The sequence below is a fragment of the Prionailurus viverrinus genome, chromosome B3, assembly GCF_022837055.1.
Source record: "Prionailurus viverrinus isolate Anna chromosome B3, UM_Priviv_1.0, whole genome shotgun sequence".
Taxonomy (NCBI): domain Eukaryota; kingdom Metazoa; phylum Chordata; class Mammalia; order Carnivora; family Felidae; genus Prionailurus; species Prionailurus viverrinus.
Genome location: NC_062566.1, coordinates 54,332,535 through 54,352,722, shown reverse-complemented (window position 1 = coordinate 54,352,722; position 20,188 = coordinate 54,332,535). Strand labels below are relative to the sequence as shown.

The 20,188-nt window shown below is 37.3% G+C and overlaps 1 protein-coding gene and 1 pseudogene across 1 annotated transcript in view; both read right to left on the bottom strand.

Moving 5' to 3' along the window:
* The window catches only part of SPG11 (SPG11 vesicle trafficking associated, spatacsin), an 88,617-nt gene that overhangs the window by 51,721 nt on the left and 16,708 nt on the right, over positions 1 to 20,188 (bottom strand). Inside the window, exons 7-11 of the mRNA XM_047861402.1 lie at positions 18,783 to 18,928; positions 8,674 to 8,806; positions 3,255 to 3,410; positions 2,665 to 2,840; positions 170 to 346 (exon numbers count right to left, since the gene is read on the bottom strand). Of these exons, the coding sequence (XP_047717358.1) occupies positions 170 to 346; positions 2,665 to 2,840; positions 3,255 to 3,410; positions 8,674 to 8,806; positions 18,783 to 18,928 (788 nt within the window). The remainder of the gene's footprint in view (positions 1 to 169; positions 347 to 2,664; positions 2,841 to 3,254; positions 3,411 to 8,673; positions 8,807 to 18,782; positions 18,929 to 20,188) is intronic.
* LOC125167364 (F-actin-capping protein subunit alpha-1-like) lies at positions 5,617 to 6,742 on the bottom strand (annotated as a pseudogene).

Below are 20,188 nucleotides of genomic sequence, written 5' to 3'. Positions count from 1 at the left end.
ACCAAAGAACATTTCTATTATCATTTCCCAGTAAAGGCTATATAAATTTCTTAGTTTCTGACACAACTATGAATACAAATCAATTTTTATATCAACCAGAAATTGCATTCAATATAGAGAACTTTTCTTCCATTAGAGACTTTAAGATCAGACAGTTTATGCAACTCACCATGTTCTTCAAAAGTTCAGAGGCTTCCTTTATGTTGTTCTTTTTCAAATTGTCAAAGACCAAATTTAGGCCTATTCTAATCAGCTCCTCAAGTCTTTGAGCAGAATGACTGTTAATCCTGAAGAAAGCCTGTGCCTCTGGTATTCTGTTGTTCAAAATAGCATCGGCAATAATGTCCTAAGAAAATGAGGAAACATATTTGCCTTTTAAGTTCCTTTTTATTTCCTTATTATGATTATCAACATGGGACTTATATATTTATTGAGCACCTAATAGACTTTTGTTGAAAATCAACCACTAGATTTGGTGCTTTGCACAGGAGAGATGAAGTTGACCAAAATACAGGCTATTAGACTAGTGGAAAATATACAAATAAAGTATTGAGTATAGTCTTGTATGATAAAGGCGATGATGCAGGTATCCCAGGGTGCTAGAGAGGAGGGTCCAGAAGAGGAGCATCTAAATAAAAGAGGTAACAACAAAAGAAAAGTCTTCCTAGTAGAGAGGACTAATGAGGTGAAATTTAAAAGGCAAGTATGCATTACATACATATATTGAGGAAACAGGACAAGTGTCCCAAAAAGAGGGAATATATACCGAGGTATAAAGGCAAGAAACAGTATCACTCTTTAGGAAACTCCAAATTACTCAATTTAACTGGAGAAAAAACTGGACATAGTAGCAGATGAGATGTGAAAGAAAAGCAGAGGTTCCATCATGAAGGGTGTTATATGTAGGAGATGGATTGTATCCTGAAATTTATGTGGAAACACTGAAAGATCTTAAAAGCTAAGGGTGACATAACCAGATACATATTTTAGGAAGAATGTTCAGGTAGCAATGTGGAGAATAGACTACAAGGGATTCAAGCTCAAGACAGTAAGGCATTAGAAGGTTACAGCAAAAATCCTAGTAAGAAGGAATAAAGACCTACACTGAAGACCTATACCCTAGACAGAAGAGGGACTTTTTTATTTATTTATTTTTTTGAGAGCGCGCACGTGCACAAGTTGGGAAGGGACAAAGAGGGAGAGAGAAAGAATCCCAGGCAGGTTCCACACCATTAGTACAAATCCCAATGCCAGGCTCAAACTCACAAACCAGGAGATCATGACCTGAGTTGAAGTTAGATACTTTACCAACTGAGTCACCCAGGTGGCCCAAATAGGGGCATTCTTAACCGGGGGCTTTCAAGGAGTAGGTAAATCCCATGAAGCCTTATGCAAAATCGTATGCATGTGTACATGCACACAATCACATGTATATTTTTAGAGACAGAGTCCACAGCTTTCATCAAAATAGGCTATAACCTTTCAAAAAGTTAAAAATCAATTATTTTGAGCAAAAAGACCAGAGGACCAGGGATGGTACCTTGGAGCATATTAAAGGGTGAAAAATAGGAAGTGAAACCTGCAAAGGAGACTGTAAAAGAGAAGCCAAAAACAGTAGAGGGAAAATCAATTAACTTTCGGATAGAGAATAAGAGATACAGAAAAAGCAGTCACACCAGCTACTTCCCTGTTCCTCCACCCCAACAACAGCAGTCCTGCGAACCTGACAGTAGGTCAAACTTATCACTTTCACTCCCTACTGAGTTTGATCATCTATCTGGGTTAAGCTATTTTGGTCTTTGTCTTTCCAAAGCCAATACTCGACAGGTGGGTGGAGGGATTCTTCCAGTCCCCAGTCATAAAGAGGGCAGCAGCACAGTTTGGTTGTACTAACTTCTATAAAAAGAAAGTCAAGGGGCGCCTGGGTGGCTCAGTCGGTTAAGCGGCCGACTTCGGCTCAGGTCATGATCTCGCAGTCTGTGAGTTCGAGCCCCGCGTTGGTCTCTGTGCTGACAGCTTGGAGCCTGGAGCCTGTTTCGGATTCTGTGTCTCCCTCTTTCTCTGACCCTCCCCCCGTTCATGCTCTGTCTCTGTCTCAAAAATAAATAAATGTTAAAAAAAAAAAAATTAAAAAAAAAAAGTCAAGCAGGTGAGCTAGAAAATTTAACTGGCAAGATATCTTAACTGGAATGTGAGATAGGACTCAAACTGAGTATATGTCCAAGAAATAATGCCATAAAATAAAAGTTTCCTAAGATCAAACTACCAGCAGCAATGTGATTTACCCAAAGGTCAGGCAGAATGCTTAAGTCCAAAGTGCCAGGCCCTAGCCATTGAAGAAATATCGTGAAGAGTGTGCCACTTCACATAGGTTTGGGGTTAGGTGCTTGTCACTGGATCTAAGTGGGCAGATCTGGCATTAAGAATTCAGAGGGAACCTCTCTGTGTTCTCAATTACATACACAAGCTTGTAGACATAAATTTGAAGTCATGCCCAGAGATCTCCAAATCTATAAAACCTAAACTCCAAATACTCCAAATGTATAAAACGTTGCTAAAGATTCTGAATCACAAATGTACAGATTCTAAATTCTGGTTTTCAAATTGTTTTCTCAGATCCTCTAAATCTGGCAAATAAAAGAAGCAGTAATTATTCATATTTACCTCAACACTGAGTTTCTTCCATATATCGCTTTCTCTTACTTTGGGGACATTTTCATTTACATCATATTCATCTACGGTATCTATTATCTTCCAAGGAAACTTTATCATGAAGGTTCGAAGTTCATTAATGTAGCTGGTCAAAATGTTCACTCCCTGCTGTAGATGTTCATCTAGTTCTGTGGAAAACACCAATTTGCCAATTTCATATATATAAAAATGTACGTGTGCATATACATATAGAGAGCAAGAACTAGAGAAAAGGAATAAACCCTAAGCTGTTATAAAGAATTCTAGAAAAATGCCAAAAATTAAACTCGGTGTTTTCAAATTTCAAACAAAAAAATCTGAGCTTCTTCGTATTTACCAGTAGCTCTGTGTTTTAACATAACCGTTTTCACAATAATTAGTCCTTTCTGTCAACTTGGCCAGTATTGGAACCTATTTCACTCAATCAATTATATACACTGACTCTTCTCAGCTTTAGGAAATAGCAGTCTCTTGGCTTATATTTTCTCGGGCAATAGGACCACTGGGATCTCTGTCCTGACACACGGATAGGGCAGTTGCACCCCTCTTTGCTGCTATCTTACCTTCATTGTGAAGAAAAAGCTCCTTTATTTGTTTGTTAAGAAAAGACAGTGTAAGATTAAGCAACTGTTCTGAAAAGTGTTTGCTTTGGGTTTCAGAATCACTTTCTCTAATTGCTGAGCAAAGTAAATCCAAGGCTGGTGTCAGCTTTTCCACGTCTGAGAAAGAACAAAAGAAATTAACATGAACACCAGTATTCTTCTAATAAAACTAACATAATCAAAAATATGTTAAAATTTTTTAGGAACATAACAGATATATGTCTATTGGACTACCTGATATAGAGGATAGTGCAGTATGAATGGATACTATGAAAGACACCTAATACAAATATATTTATTTTTATTTGAGAGAGAGGGAGTGCATGCGTGCACTCATGAAGCAGAGGAAGGATGGGGGTTGGGGGGGTGGCAAGGAGATAGATGGGGGGGGGAGGGAGAGAGAGAGAGAGAGAGAGGGAGAGAGAGGGAGGGAGAGAGAGAAAAGAATGAATCCTAAGCAGGCTCCACACCCAGCTTAGAATTCAACTCAGGGCTCAATCCCACAACACTGGGATCATGAGCTGAGCCAAAATCAAGAGTTGGATGCTCAGCCTACTAAGCCACCCAGGCACCCCACAAATATATTTTATTTGAAATAAAAATTCTTCCAAATCTCAACGGGTAACTTGGAAACAAGCTTGTTTGACGGTATTACTGAGCAAAAACAAAGGTGAAGCACAAACACCCTTCTGTTTTGACATGTATTTGGAGATAGGTAGGAAGACACTACTTATTTTAAGAACTGACCTTCCCTTAAGGCCTGGTCATGGAAGTGTAAACAATGTAAATGAATCCACCATTATCAGTTGTCATATCGTATCTATGTCATTCTGAGATCACACATGTACCAGCCAGTATACTAGGGAAGGGTTGCTATATCACAGTTACATTTGAGTTCTTGGCAGGCAGGAATGAGAAAGAGGAATCTGCAACAAATTATACATCCTATTTAGAACAAATCAGTAGCATTCCCTTAAATAACAGGTTACAAGAGAAAGATATTGCCTGGAACATTATCCTTTTTCACTTTGGTTCATTTTTAGTTTTTGTTTGTGATTTACATAGTTGTCTGATTCATCTGCTTATAGTATAATCCTGCCACAAAGTATTAAAACACAAGATAACTATTTTTCCTTCAACATCTGCATTTTTCAAGTTTTATACCCTACTACATCCCTATTATGTCAGCAGTTCTTGAACAAAAAACAGTAAGTGGGTAAAACTCATCTAAACACACAGATGTTAGGGTGCCTGGGTGGCTCAGTGGGTTAAGCATCCGACTTTGGCTCAGGTCATGATCTTGCAGTCCATAAGTTCGAGCCCTGCATCGGGCTCTGTCCTGACAGCTCAGAGCCTGGAGCCTGCTTCAGATCCTGTGTCTCCCTGTCTCTCTGCCCCTTCCCCACTCATGCTCTGTCTCTGGGTCTCAAAAAATGAATAAATTTTTAAAAATAAAAATAAAAATGCAGATGTCTAGAACTGTATAATGGTGGTAGAGGGGAAGGAGATAATGAGGGAGGAGAAAAACACATTCATGTGCCAATACATTAATGTGCGGGGAATGTGGTTCAACTCTTTGCACTTAAAAACAACTTCCCCAGGGAAGCTGATTATAATGGTATTTCCAGAACACTTCCTTTGCCCCCAGAAAAGGATCTGAAAAGCCCAATCCAAACTTTTGAACACTACATTTATGAGATGCAGTAAATGATGATCAAAGCAGTCAGAGGGAGAAGGATAAACATGTCTTCCATTCAGCTAGTTTGTAGCATAGCCTCTTTGGCTGCTGGTGGATCAGTAAAAACCACTCAAGTACCGGAAGTGCTTTGAAGGACAGGGGTAGAAAAGTACCGAGCATATTACCTTTCTTTATCAGTAACAGGGCTTCCTGGCTAGGAAAATTTTCTAAACGGTAAAATGACTCCAGGATAGATCTCCTTCTCCATCATTAAATGTGGCAGAATTTAAAAAAAAAATTTTTTTTTACAAGTAGATATAGTGAAAACAAAATTAAAAGGCAGAGAACACAAAAGGATGAAGACGATGCTATAGGTTCAACGGCACTCTATAAGGTTAGAAACCTGCTAACTTTCAAAGCCCTAGCAAAATACCACTTTAAAATTTTTTATTTTTATTCTTAAGTAATCTCCATATTCAACATAGGGCTCCAACTCAAAACTGCAAGATCGAGAGTTGTAGGCTCTACTGACTGAGCCAGCCGGGCACCCCAAAACACCACTCTTGTTTAGAAATCACTTATTCATCATATGATCACATGTTGAATCCTTTCTCTCCACATACTGAAAACTCCTACATTCGGCCTTTAAGCATTCCTCATTTCTTTGCCACTCTTGTAGCTGAGTATCTTGTTCCAGTAGATTTTGGTGTGGGTAACTGGAAGCTGCTGGCACAAGGCCTTGAATGTGGTGTTTGACACTGTTTGATAGTTTTCACTAATTGCGGTATGATAATTACTTTCTGCATGCTCAATGACTTGGCAATCTGGACTTCGTTTGAAACAATTACTGAATCCTATACATCTTTATGACTAGGCAACTGAACATTGTCATCTTAATAATAGTGAAAATGATTTTTTTAAATTTTTTAAAACTTTTTAAAGTTTATTTTGAGAGAGAGAGAGAGAGAGAAAGCAGGGGGAGGGACAGAGAGAGACGGAGAGAATCCCAAGCATGCTCCCTGCCATCAGCACAGAGCCTGATGCAGGGCTCGAACCCACAAGCTGTGAGATCAGGACTGGGGCCAAAATCAAGAGTTGGATGCTTAACTGAATGAACCACCCAGGCACCCCATGAACCTGAATCTTAAGTACTCCAATCAACTGGGCTGTAGGTGGTGTGATGGTGAACTTCCACTCTGATCTCTACCATTCCAGAAGTTTTTAGGCTGAAACTGATGGCTTCAATGCATACAGTAATGGTCTGTTGCCTGTCTATAGTTTTGGCATAAATCATACAGAAGCCACTGGAATAAAGATTTTTCACATTGGCCCTTAAAGCACTGTCACATGGTTCTGTCCAAGACCTCAGACTTCCATCTACATCCTCTGGCTGGGGGTCACTTGCTTCTTTCCATAAATGATCAGACTTAAAATTTTGTTTCTTGGATCTAAAAATCTATTACCCAGATGACTGTTCTGTAATGAAGACCCAATCTTCTACCTTCTATCTTCACAGGTGTGAACTGACGCGTGTTATTCTAGGCAAACGCATGTGCTACCCCTTCCCTGAGGAGATCATCAATTAAGTAGTAGCCAGACATTGTTGAACACCTCATTAAATTCCCCTGGGGGTGCATGAGTGATGAATTTAGCAGCTATGTGTACCTTCTCCTCATCCGACACCCAATCCTCGAAGTTGGGCATCTTGGGCTGCTTGGACAAGCAAAAAACAAGGCCAGTATCCTCCTCTCAAAAAGTTCACAAAAATTTTATGAAGTCTTACCTGCAAACGTTAGTGATTCTACTATTAGTCATTGTTTACTGGTATTATTAGTAACCACCATTTTACTGACCACCTATGCTATATCTTAAGTATCAGGCTTGGTGTTTTATAAGTGCTATCCCATTTTTTTTTCATTTTCAACAATGCTGAGAGGTAGGTGCTGCAGCCGTTTTCCCATAGATGAGGAAACTGAGGTTAAGAGGGATTAAAATAATTTGCCCATGCTAATTTGGTAAGTAAATGGCAGAGCCAAAATTTGAACTTCAGCCTGTTTCCAAAACCATTCTCTTAAACATGCAGGTGAAAGCAGGAAGTGCAGGCTCCTGAAGCCTCCATTTGCCAGCTTCGGGCCCTAATAAAGGGATTCCTGTTTATCTCAGCATTGGCCCCACCTGCAGAATTGCATGAGCATGATGAGAAACCTAAGATTGCCTTTGAGACAGCTGGTAAGCTATTCCCATGCTGGTTTCCAGACTCATCCCCACCATTTAGGGCAGAGCAGTGCAGGCGAGAGGGGAAGGAGGAGGAATCACTGACCAAGACCAAATAGTAGAAGTGAATAATGACCAGACACCTGCTGAGGGAATCCCACTTACCACGAACCAGGCCTTTTTCTACAAATTCAAGCAGACTTAAAAAAAGAAATCAGATGGGTGCCTGGATGGCTCAGTTGGTTAAGCGTCCAATTTCGACTCAGTTCATGATTTTCCTGCTTGTTTTGTTCAAGCCCCACGTTGGGCTCTTGCTGACCGCTCAGAGCCTGGAGACTGCTTCAAATTCTGTCTCTGTCTCTCTACCCCTCCCCTGCTCACACTCTGTCTCTCTTTCTCTCAAAATCAAACATTAAAAATTGGAAAAAAAAAAACAAATTGGAGTATTAAAAAAAAAAGTTAGCAATGCAAAAGGGAAGGGCAAACTGGGCAAGCAAGATGAAAGAAAATGTTTTTTAAAAAAGAAAATTTCGAATCCACAGTGTCAGTGAGAACACTACATTGATGGAAAAAAAGCAGGCTGTTGTTTTCTCCATGTAACTAGAGTACAAGTTGATAAAACTTTTCTGGGGGACAATTTCTCAAAGCATTTAACAATATAAATCATGTGTTTCTTTGACCTGGAAATTTCACATCTACACATTTATCCCAGTAATTGTACATATGTGAAATTATACACACACACACAGCATTTATAGCACACTACCAACAATAGTAAAAATTGGAATCAATCTAAATGTCTAATAGGAATATGGTTGGGAAAATTATGGCATAGCCCACAGAACGAAATTCTATGCCACCACAATTAAAAGGGGATCTATTAACAAGAAAGAGATCTATACCAGCAAGAGACAAAAAAAAAAAAAAAAAAAAAAAAAAAAAAAAAAGATTAAAAAACTATAAGTGTAAGGAAAAACATACTTTATTACCCTGTACCTCTAAGGAGAGGATGTGCATGGCTACCTGGTTGAAGACTAACAACTAGGTTTCCTGTTTATTAAACACGAAAGCCAAATCTTGAAAAGAAGCGTTGGTAAAGCAGCAAATAAGCAGAAGAGTTAAGCTGAAAAATTTATACATAACAAGTCTCAATCCATAGCTCAGGCATCACTAAATATCTCAGACAGTTGCAAGAGTGAGCAATTTTGCAAATGAATTTTGTTCTCTTTGAATGAAATTCTCTTGAATTTGAAAGGCCATTTCTTCCTTGTATACTAAAAATACAAAGCATAGTACAGGATATGAACAATAAACAATCCACTTAGAATGAGAACATTTACAGATTCTTACAAGTCTCTCAAGACTCCACGAAATACATAAAATGTCATGATTGACTTTTGGCAAGTCAGTCACCAAAAAGCACAATAATTTGAAAATGACTAAAAAGGTAAAATGATAAATACAAATGCAGAAGACTTTTCTACTTACTTTTTAAATATAAATGAGATGGAAAATGATCCAACTGATCAGGTACAGAAGATTTTGAGGATGGATTCAAAAGATTTTCTTTGCTCTTCAAAAAGAAATCTACTGTGTCCAGCTGACGATTTTCTATCCCAGCCTGAAACAGGAGAAAATCGGGAAAAGTTACAATAGGAAAAAATTAAGGATATAGATTTTTTTTTAACTTTATAACTTAATGTACTGAGACTGCAAGAGACACAAGGCGCTCTACCCTGCAGCAGTACCCCGGTTCTGGTGAGGATTCTGACAATGACTAATCATGCAATCTGCCCAAGTCTCCAACTTTGCTGAACATCAGTTTCTGCTTTGGTAGAAACAGGAGGTTAGATTAGAAAACACTTCCAGCTCTACCATCTGTAATTCTAATTCCATTCAAAGCCAGGTTCTTGGGGACTATTATTACAGTTAATTTACAGTCCATTTGAATTAAAATGTTAAAGCATTTTATGATATAAAGTTTACTGAAAAAGCAGACTAAAGACAGACTCCCAGGGCACCTGGATGGCTCAGTTGGTTGAGGGTTCAACTCTTGATTTCAGCTCAGGCCATGATCCCAGGGTGATGGGATCAAGCCCCATGTCGGGCCTGCCCTGAGCATGGAGCCTGCTTAAGATTCTCTCTCTCTCTCTCTCTCTCTCTCTCTCTCTCTCTCTCTCTCTCTCCCCCCCCTTTGTCCCTCTCCTCTGCTCATGCTCTCTTTATAAAAATAAAAAGATTTTTTTACTAAAAAAATAAAAACAGACTCCCATTTCTGATAAGGCATATTAAGGAAGCTTTCCATACAGTACACTTAAAAATCACAGATTAAAACACACACACACACACACACACACACACACACACACACACACACACACACTCATTTAAATGCTCAGTTGAACTGCAAACAAAAAAATTTTCCCGGGATAACAATGAGGGGAAAGACAAATCCAGAAAACTGAATGCTCTAAAACCAACTGCTGTCTGAAAGATTCTGCAAATTTCTTTTTCTTTTTTTTCTCACTAGTGTGCTTTTTCTTTTTTTCTTTTTCAATGTTTATTTATTTTTGAGAAAGAGAGAGAGCATATGCACAGCAGAGGCAGAGAAAGAATGGGAGACACAGAATCTGAAGCAGGCTGTAGGCTCTGAGCTGTCAGCACAGAGCCCAACATGGGGCTTGAACTCACAAACTGAGATCATGACCTGAGCCAAAGTCAGACACTTAACCAACTAAGCCACCCAGGCACCCCAATTCTGCAAATTTCTAACAGCCTAAAGCAGGGATTGGACAACTAAGACCCACCAACCAAATTTAGCCCTTGCCAGTTTTTGTAACTAAAGTTTTATGGGAACATAGCCACACCCATTCACCCATTCATTTACATATTGTCAATGGCTATAAATGGCACCTCTGAGTAGTTGCAATAGAATCCTACCAGCAAACCCTAAAATACTTGCTATCTGGCTCTCTGCAGAAAATTTGCCACTCTTACCCTAAAGCACTGTGCTTAAGAATGACCCAGAGTAAATTGCTAAACCCTACCCGCAGAGTTTCTGATTCATTAAGTCTGGGGTAGGGCTTGAAAATTTGCACTTCAATAAATCCCTAGGTGATGGTGATGCTGTTAGTCTGGAGACTAACTTTGAAGTTCTGGGTGTAACAGACCAGGCAGGTTGAGTGAGAGGTATTGGTAGAAGTTACACATCCAGGAAAAGAGGATAAACCTAGGGCTCATGACACTGTCCAAAAGTGGATGGACTAGAAAAACAAGTGCCTCCAAAGAGAGACCATAAAAAACTGTCTTTGGTCTGGGTGGTGGGAGGGAAAACTGAATTGTGTATGATTAAATAAGAGAATATTCTTGTTCTTAGAAGATATGCGCCAAAGAACTTAAAAAGTTGCAAAGTTAGTAACTTTTAAATAGTTTGGCAAAAATAAAAAGTACACAGTCAAGACATATGTGGCAAAATGTTAACAGCTGGTGAATGATGAAGGGTAAATGGATGCTCATTTTACTATTTTATTCAATTTTTCTGTAAATTTGAAAATTCTCTAACATATTTTAAAACAATGACCAAATAATAATTCTAGGAATAAAAAAATAAAAATTGAAATTAGATACTCGAAGGATGTGTTTAGAACAGATTAGACACAGCTGAAAAGAAAATTGGTGAGCTGGGAGATATAAAGAAATTATCCACAATGTAATAAACACTCATAAAGGTAAAAGAGAAATTGAGGAAAGTATGCAAATTATAATTACTTTTGATTGAACTACCACTGTGATGTCACAGGATGTGGGGGTAAAATGCACATTCAATGTTCAAGTACATGGAACAGTTATGAAAACTGAGTACTTACTAGGCTAGAAAGGAAGTCTCAACAAATTTTAAAGAATTGGTATCAGATAGACCAGTATTTTTCCAATTAAAGACTATGATTCATTAGTGAGACATAAAATTGGTCAAACTGCAGAACACTAAAAACAAGAAGATCACAAAAGTAGCCTGAAGGGAGAAAAATAAACTATCCTCAAAGAAACTGATTTCTCAATGACAATGGAATCCAGAATATAGGAGAAAGTGATCAGGAATGTTCTGAAGGAAAACTGCCTACCTAGAATTCCACACCTTCCAAAAATATCTTCCAAAAATGACAGCAAAACAGATGTTATTAGTTAGATAAAAACGGAGAATTCAGCACCAGTCAGATCCTCACTAAAAGAGATTCTTAATGATATACTCCAGGCAGAGTGAAGGCCTAAAATGGGAGAAGAAATGAAAAGCAAAGAAAATATATCATATCTGTGCAAAAAGAGAACTTTGAAGGGCACCTGGTTGGTGCAGTCAGTTAAGCATCTGACTTCGGCTCAGGGCATGATCTCACGGTTTTTGAGGTCGAGCCCCTTGTTGGGCTCTGTGCGGACAGCTCAGAGCCTGGAGCCTGCTTCAGATTCTGTGTCTCCCTCTTTCTCTGTTCCTTCCCCACTCATGCTCGTTCTCTCTCTCTCTCTCTCAAAAATAAATAAACATTAAAAAAAAAATTTTTTTTAAAGAAATGAACCTAAATACATAATAATGATGTCTATTTTGGTTTAAAAAAATAAAAACAATAGTAACTTAAGCAGGGAGAAAAAGTAAATAAAATTAAAGCATTCAATGGACCTGTATTATCAAGAAGGGTAAAGTTACTAACTTTAGTTTTGATCATGTAAATATGTACATTTCCTAGAATATCCTCTAAAAGAACATAAACTTAATATTTAATATCCAAACTACTAGAGGTCACAGGAGCTTCTACAGTGCTAGTGATGTTCTATCTTTTGCACTTGGTGGTGGTTACAAGACTTTTTGCTTTGTAATTATTTGTTAAACTGTATGTGTATTCTGTATACTTTTTTATACATGTTATATTTCACAATAAAAGTAAAATTGATTAATGTAGTTTACAGTAAATGAAAGGGGATGACTCATATGATTATATCAAGAGATTCAGAACAAGTATTCAATAAAATTTCAATACCCATTCATGATTTAAAAAACAAAACAACACCTGGGGTGCCTGGGTGGCTTAGTCAGTTAAATGTCAAACTCTTGGTTTCAGCTCAGGTCATGATCTCATGGTTTGGTGGATTTCAGCCCTGTGTCCAGCTCTACACTATCAGTGCAAAGATTCTCTGTCTCCCTCTCTCACTGCACCCCCCAACTCACGCTGTCTCAGTCTCTCTCAAAATAAACTTAAAAAAAAAAAACTCATAGGAAAAAAAGAAAAGTCAATCTTATAAAGGTTTTCTTGATATACATGCGTGTGCACAGACTCATGTATATCAATATGGATAGATATTACAGGTATTCTTTTTTAAAATCAGGAATAAATAAGGATGCCCACTGTTACTTCTGAGTGATACTATGCTAGAGGTCCCAGCAACAAAATAAGGAAAAAAAGTTAGAAGAATAAGGATTTGAAGAGAAGAAACAAAACTGTATTATTCTGATGTTACTGTAACTAAGTATATAAAAAGTTCAATAAAATCTAACAAATTATTAGGATAAGAAAACTTAGCAAATTCACTGGATACAAAACTCATTATCTACCAGTTAAGAAACGAGAAGATATGAACAGACATTTTTCCAAAGAAGACATACAGATGGCTAACAGACACATGAAAAGATGCTCAACATCACTCATCAGGGAAATACAAATCAAACCCACAATGAGATACCACCTCACACCTGTCAGAATGGCTAACATTAACAACACAGGAAACAACATCTGTTGTTGTTGGCAAGGATGTGGAGAAAGGGGAACCTTCTTACACTATCGGTGGGAATGCAAACTGGTGCAGCCACTATGGAGAATAGTATGGAGGTTCCTCAAAAAGTTAAAAATAGAACTACCCTACAACCCAACAATTACACTATTTACCCAAAGGATACAAAAATACAGATTTGAAAGGGCACATGCACCCCACTGTTTATAGCTGCATCATCAACAATAGCCAAACTACGGAAAGAGCCCAAATGTCCACTAACTGATGAATGGATAAAGAAGATGTGGCATACACACACACACACACACACATATACATACAATGGAGTATTACTCAGCAATCAAAAAGAATGAAATCTTGCCATTTGCAACTATGTGGATGGAGCTATAGTGTATTATGCTAAGCAAAATAAGTCAGAGAAAGACAATACCAAGATTTCACTCTTATGTGGAACTTAAGAAACAAAATACATGAACATACAGGAAGGGGGAGGGAAGAGGAGAGAGGGAAACAAACCACAAGAGACTCTAACGATAGAACACAAACTGAGGGTTGATGGAGGGAGGTGAGTGGGAATGGGTTAAACGGGTGATGGGTATTAAGGAGGGCACTTGCTGGGATGCGCACTGGGTGTTATACCTAAGTGATGAATCACTAAATTCTACACCAGAAACCAACTTTACCATATATGTTAACATATAAATAAAAAGATTTAAATAAAAACTTGAAAAAAACCACTATATTAATGAAAATTATGGAAATCTCTGCACTCTCACCTATTTCCTGTAAGTCATGGAAATTGGAAACGTATTGATTTTCTCCAAGTAACATAAAAGGTACAGAAATAAAGAAAAATTAACATATAAAAGCTCAATGTATTTCTTTATACTGGTAACACAATATAACTTAAAAATATACCATTTACAATATCAATATATAAAGTTTTTAAATATATGTAAAGATATACTACATTTAAACATACAGTATTTACATATGTATACACATAAACTTAAATATAAGTACATCCAGACCAAAAATAAAGCTAACAAAAGATGTCAAGCTCTTAATGGAAAAATTGCACAAATGACAATGTTTCATTGAAAGACATTAATGAAGACATGAAAAAATGGGAAAAGAGACTATGTTTATGGATAGGAATATTAAATATCCTAAAGATGTCAATTCTTCCCAACTTGATATACAGATTTAACAGATGGAAAGAGACAGATGGAAGAGGGTTAAGGAAGAAAGAATAATGAATACATCCTGAAAAATAATAAAGTGAGGGATTTACAATTAAGACTAGGTAGAATTGGCCCCGGATAGGCAAAGACCAATGTAACAAAGTAGACCCCAGAAACAAACTCATGCATATATGGAGACCTGACACACAGAGATTTTGGGTAGTGGTAAAAGGAAGGAGTTTAGAAAAAAAAAAATGGTTCTGAGACAAATGGTTATCAATATACAGGGGGTAGAAATAGGTCCCCACTTCACACCATGAATAAATACAAGTTCCAAATGATAAAGGACTTAAATGTGAAAATCATAATTTTAACACTTAGGAGAAAATACAAAAACATCTTTATGACTTCAGGATAGGAGAAGGCACAAATTACATGCAAAAAAGACTGATTAATATAAAAATACACTAAAATTTAGAACTACATTAAAGACCCCCACAGAACATAAAAAGTCAAGCCACACATTAGAATATATTCACCCCACTTAGAAAAAAAGATTAGTATGTAGAATATATCCAACATACAAACTACAAACCAGTAAGAAAAAGACAAACGCCCCAAGAGACAATAGACAAAAGACTTGAACAGTCACTTTACAAAAGAAATCCAAATGTCATATATTTATCAACATGAATCATCAGGGAAATGTAAATTAAAACCCATTGTAATACCAGGTTAGCAAAATTTGAAAAATCTACAAATGCCAAGGGCTGGAAAAGACATACAACGAGAACTAACATACATTGCTGGTGAGAACATAAACTGATAAACCAACTTTGGAAAACTAGAGTGTTTACTTAGTAAAGTTAAAGATGCACATGTCCCACGACCCAGCATTTCTACTACCACCACGGAGAAACTCTTGCACACGCGCTACAGTGGATGTGTACTGCTTATAGTGACTTGTCCATAATAGCAAACAACTGGAAAAAACCTAAAGGTGGATAAGTAAAGATGTATTGATACAATGGGATCCTATATGGGAGTGAAATTGAATAAATTACAGTTATACAAATTAACACTGGATGAATCACAGAATATTATGTTTATGTTTAGTGTTAAAAAACAGTCCCAAGGGGCGCCTACGTGGCGCAGTCGGTTAAGCGGCCGACTTCAGCCAGGTCACGATCTCGCGGTCCAGGAGTTCGAGCCCCGCATCAGGCTCTGGGCTGATGGCTCAGAGCCTGGAGCCTGTTTCCGATTCTGTGTCTCCCTCTCTCTCTGCCCCTCCCCCGTTCATGCTCTGTCTCTCTCTGTCCCGAAAATAAATAAACGTTGAAAAAAAAAATTTAAAAAAAAAACAGTCCCAAAAGAATATATACCATGGCACCACTATATGCAAAATTCAACAATAGCCATAACTAAATAGCATTATTTGAAGATATATTTATGTGGAGTAAGATAAAGAAAAGCAAAGGCATGGTTAAAATTTTCAGAATGGTAGTTAACTCTGACACTGAGTGAGGTAAGAGAATAGGATGGAGAGGGGCACACATTCAAGAATGTTAATCCAGTTCTTGCTGGGATGGTGGATACAAGATATTTGCTTTATTATTGTTGTTGTTATCCCTAAAATCATATATATTTACTCATTTGTATATGGAGTGAGACTAAGGCCAAAACAATGCTCCATTTACCATGCAATCCTTTATTATATGTTTCTAGGAATTTATCCATTTCTTCCAGAGTGCCCAATTTGTTGGCATATGATTTTTCATAATATTCTTTTTTTTTTTTTAATTTTTTTTTTCAACGTTTATTTATTTTTGGGACAGAGAGAGACAGAGCATGAATGGGGGAGGGGCAGAGAGAGAGGGAGACACACAATCGGAAACAGGCTCCAGGCTCCGAGCCATCAGCCCAGAGCCTGACGCCGGGCTCGAACTCACCGACTGCGAGATCGTGACCTGGCTGAAGTCAGACGCTTAACCGACTGCGCCACCCAGGCGCCCCTTTCATAATATTCTCTTACAACTGTCTGTATTTCTGTGGTGTTAGTTGTGATCTCTTACATACCATGCAATCCTAATTAAAGTCACACATAGGCATGAACACTATATGAGGACAGAGGCTCAGCAGTCATGCTGCCTAGGTTCAAATCCTGGCTAACCATCACCATTCATGTAATATTGGAAAACACTATTCACGTATATCTGAATTAGATTTCCTAACCTGTGTTCCCTCATGAATAAAATGGGATTAATAACAGTATTTACCTTCAGGGTTGATAAGAATGTTAATGAAATTACACATTATTAACATTAATATTTAAGAAAAATAACCACAAGGAAATAAGTATGATTACTTCTGGATAATGGATTTATAGGTGACAAATTTTCTTTTTTTCACTATTACTCAATTCTCCATGATATTTTGTAGTGTATAAAAATAAGTTCTTCAACAAATGGTGCTGGAAGAAATGCGTATCCACATACAAAAGAATGAAACTGAATCCCTTGTTAATACAAAAATTAATCACAATGCATCACAGACCTAAATGTAAGAGCTAAAACGATAAAACTCTTATAAAACCCCATTGCCTCAGTTTAGGCAATGATTTCTTAGATATGAACCAAAAGCACTAGAGATTAAAAAAAGTAAATTGACTATCAAAATTAAAAACCTTTGTATTTCAAAGGACATCATCGAGAAGGTAAAAAGAAAACCCACAGAATGGGAGAAAATATTTGAAAGTCATCAGATTCTAGTACCCAGAAAATATAAAGAAATTTTAGAACTCAACGACAGAAAAAAATTTTTAAATGGACAAAGCTTTAAATAGACATTTCTCCAAAGACATATACAAATGGACAATGAGCAAATTAAAACATGTTCAACATCATTACTCATTGGGAAAATGCAAATCAAAACCACAACGAGGGGTCCCTGGCTGGCTCAGTAGGTAGAGCATGTGACTCTCAATTTTGGGGTCATGGATTCAAGCCCCACAGTGAGCAAAGAGATTACTTAAAAAAAAAAAAACAAAAAACAACACAATGACTTAATTTTGACTTTACAACTACTAGGATGGTTATAATAAAAGGTGGACAATAACAAGTGTTGGTGAGGATGTGGAGCTCTTGGAACCCTCGTCACACACTGCTGGTGGGAATGTAAAATAGTGCAACTGCTGTGAAAAACAATTTTGCAGTTCAAAAAGTTAAATGACCCAGTAATTCCACTGCTAGGTGTATATCCAAGAGAAATGAAAACACATGACACACAACTTGTACACCACTGTTCACAGGATTACTTACAATAGCTAAAAAGTGGAAACAACCCAATGTCCATCAACTGATGAATGGATAAACAAAATGTGGTACTTCCATATAATGGGATATTATTCAGCCATACAAAAAAAGAAGTAGATATATGCTACAACATTGATAACCCTTGAAAATATGCTATGTGAAAGAAGCCAGTCATAAAAGGCTACATATTTTATATTTCCATGTATAGGAAATGTCCAGAATAGGCAAATCCAGAGACAGAAGGCGTATCAGTGTTTGGGACTTAGCAGCCATGAGAACTGGTAAATGACTGCTAATGGATACAGAGTTTCTTTTTGAAGTAATGAAAATGTTTGGAATTACATAACAGTGATAGTTGTACAACCCTGAATACACTAAAAATCAGTGGACTGTACTCCTTAGATGGGTGAATTTTATGGTATGTGTGTTATACTTTAATAAAGCTGTCATTAAAAATACAAACTCACATACAACATTATTAACTTTTGGGGTCTGTGTGATCTACAGAAAAGTACCTTGACTTTGATTCTAGCTCCAGTTCTTGTTAGTATTGCTATGGGCCACTCACTCAACCATTCTGAGCCTAAGGTTTTTCATCTGTAAAATGAAATGAATAAAAACTATCCAGGGGCACCTGGGTGGCTCAGTTTAGTCCCAGACTCTGATTTCGGTTCAGGTCATGATCTCTCAGTTCGTGAGTTCAAGTCCCACATTGGGCTCCATGCTTACAGCGCAGAGCCTGCTTAGGATTCTCTCCCCTCCTCCTCTGGTGTCTCTCTCTCTCTCTCTCTCTCTCTCTCAAAATAAATAATAAACTTACAAAAAAAAAAAAAGACTATCCAAATCATCTCATGTTATTTTAAGACAAAACTAGATAATGCATATAAAAAAGTGTGAACTACAAAATGCTATATAAATTTTTCAGGTTATGTTGCTTCCATAGTTTGATTAGAAGAGTAGGGACCATAAGGTAGAAATAAAAGGTCACTTTTGTTTGTGATTTCCATAGCTTGCTTTTACTTCATTTAGTCTTACCATCTTATTGTTGCCTCCATTTTTTGCAACTTTTTTTTAGTTTTTATCTAATAAAACTAACTTTATTAACTTTAGTTTTTAGATAATTTTTTATCTTTTAAGACCAAAAAGGGTAAGCAGAATTCCTAAGCAGAATTAGTGTACTGAAATAACCAGAACTAAGCAAATGGTTGGGTAAAGACTATAGCTCTTTTTGCTGCTAGGTTAAATGAATTCTCCCAAATCTTCAGTCAAGTAAGAGTCTATGACAGAAAATAACAAGCAAAGTCATGTAGACATTTAACATTGTTACCTCCAGTGCATGGATGGGGATTGAGCATCTCCCCCAACCATTGAGATGGCAAAGAGAGTCCACAGTACTGGCACTTCCATGGATCATTAGTCTATTTAAAAATTCCTCCTGAGTCAATCCAAACAAAATCAGAGACAGTCCGTTTTCTGCAGGAAAAATAAAAGTTACCTTAAATAAATTAAGGTATTTATTACCTTATTATATATAAGGTAATTATATATAATTACCTTATTACCTAATTAAGGTATTTATTACCTTATTATATATTACCTCTAATTATGCAATACTTCAGTGCTATAATTACAAATATATGTATTTGGCACCAGGTACTACTATGACCATGATTAATCCAACATGATTTTTTAATGTTTTTAAAAAAGAGTTTTATTTTTTCAACAATGGACCACAGGGCAAATTCTCGTAAGAACAACACATCCTATGAAATAATACTAAATCTCACTTTTCTCCTTTACATTATCCACACAATAAATGCCTGGAATTTTTAACTATTTACAGAGATGTCATATATCCGATTCACTAAGGTAAAACCAATAGCACACTCTTGACACACAGAAATATAGGATTTCCAAATCTGGGGTATTAAAAAAAAAAAACCACACATAGTTCAATTGCATAACTCAATAGCTTTGTAGGAGGTTATGGCATAACTGCTGACTGAGAAATACCAAACGGGTAGTGAGACAAGTACAAGAAAAAACTAACAAGAAAACAGCCCATCTAAGAGAACCAAAATTCAGCCTCAACCCATAAATTACTACGGAGGAATGCAGGGCTAGTGTTGCCAGATCTAATAATTTTTCAATAACAGCTAGAAATCCTCTAACTTTATATGTTTATAATACAATCTTCTTTAAAAGCCTAGATAGTGCAAGCCCAATAGACTGAATCTGCGGTGCACATATATATGGCCCAGAAGCAGCCAGCTTACTACTGTTGCTTGCACAGACAAGTCAAGAGGAGACTTCCTGGGATAAAACCAACCTTTACTACTCTGACGCTTCTCTGACTTTAGCGTCAGAGCATTGAGCTGAGCAAAAATAACCTTAATTAAAAATCAAATAGATGAGACAACCAAGAGTACCACCAAGAGTACAACCAAGAGTTACAACCAAGAGTAACACCAAGTTTCCCCATGAAAGACTACCACTTAGAGGACAGTGTAGGCACTAACATCACCTGAGCAGAAGTAAAATATGTTAAGAAAGCACACCTCTCATGGCGCCTGGGTGGCTCAGTCGGTTGAGCGTCCAACTTCGGCTCAGGTCATAATCTCGTAGTTCATGGGTTCAAGCCCCACATCGGACTCTACTGACAGCTCAGAGCCTGGAGCCTGCTTCAGATTCTGTGTTTCCCTCTCTCTCTGCCCCTCCCCTGCTCATGCTCAC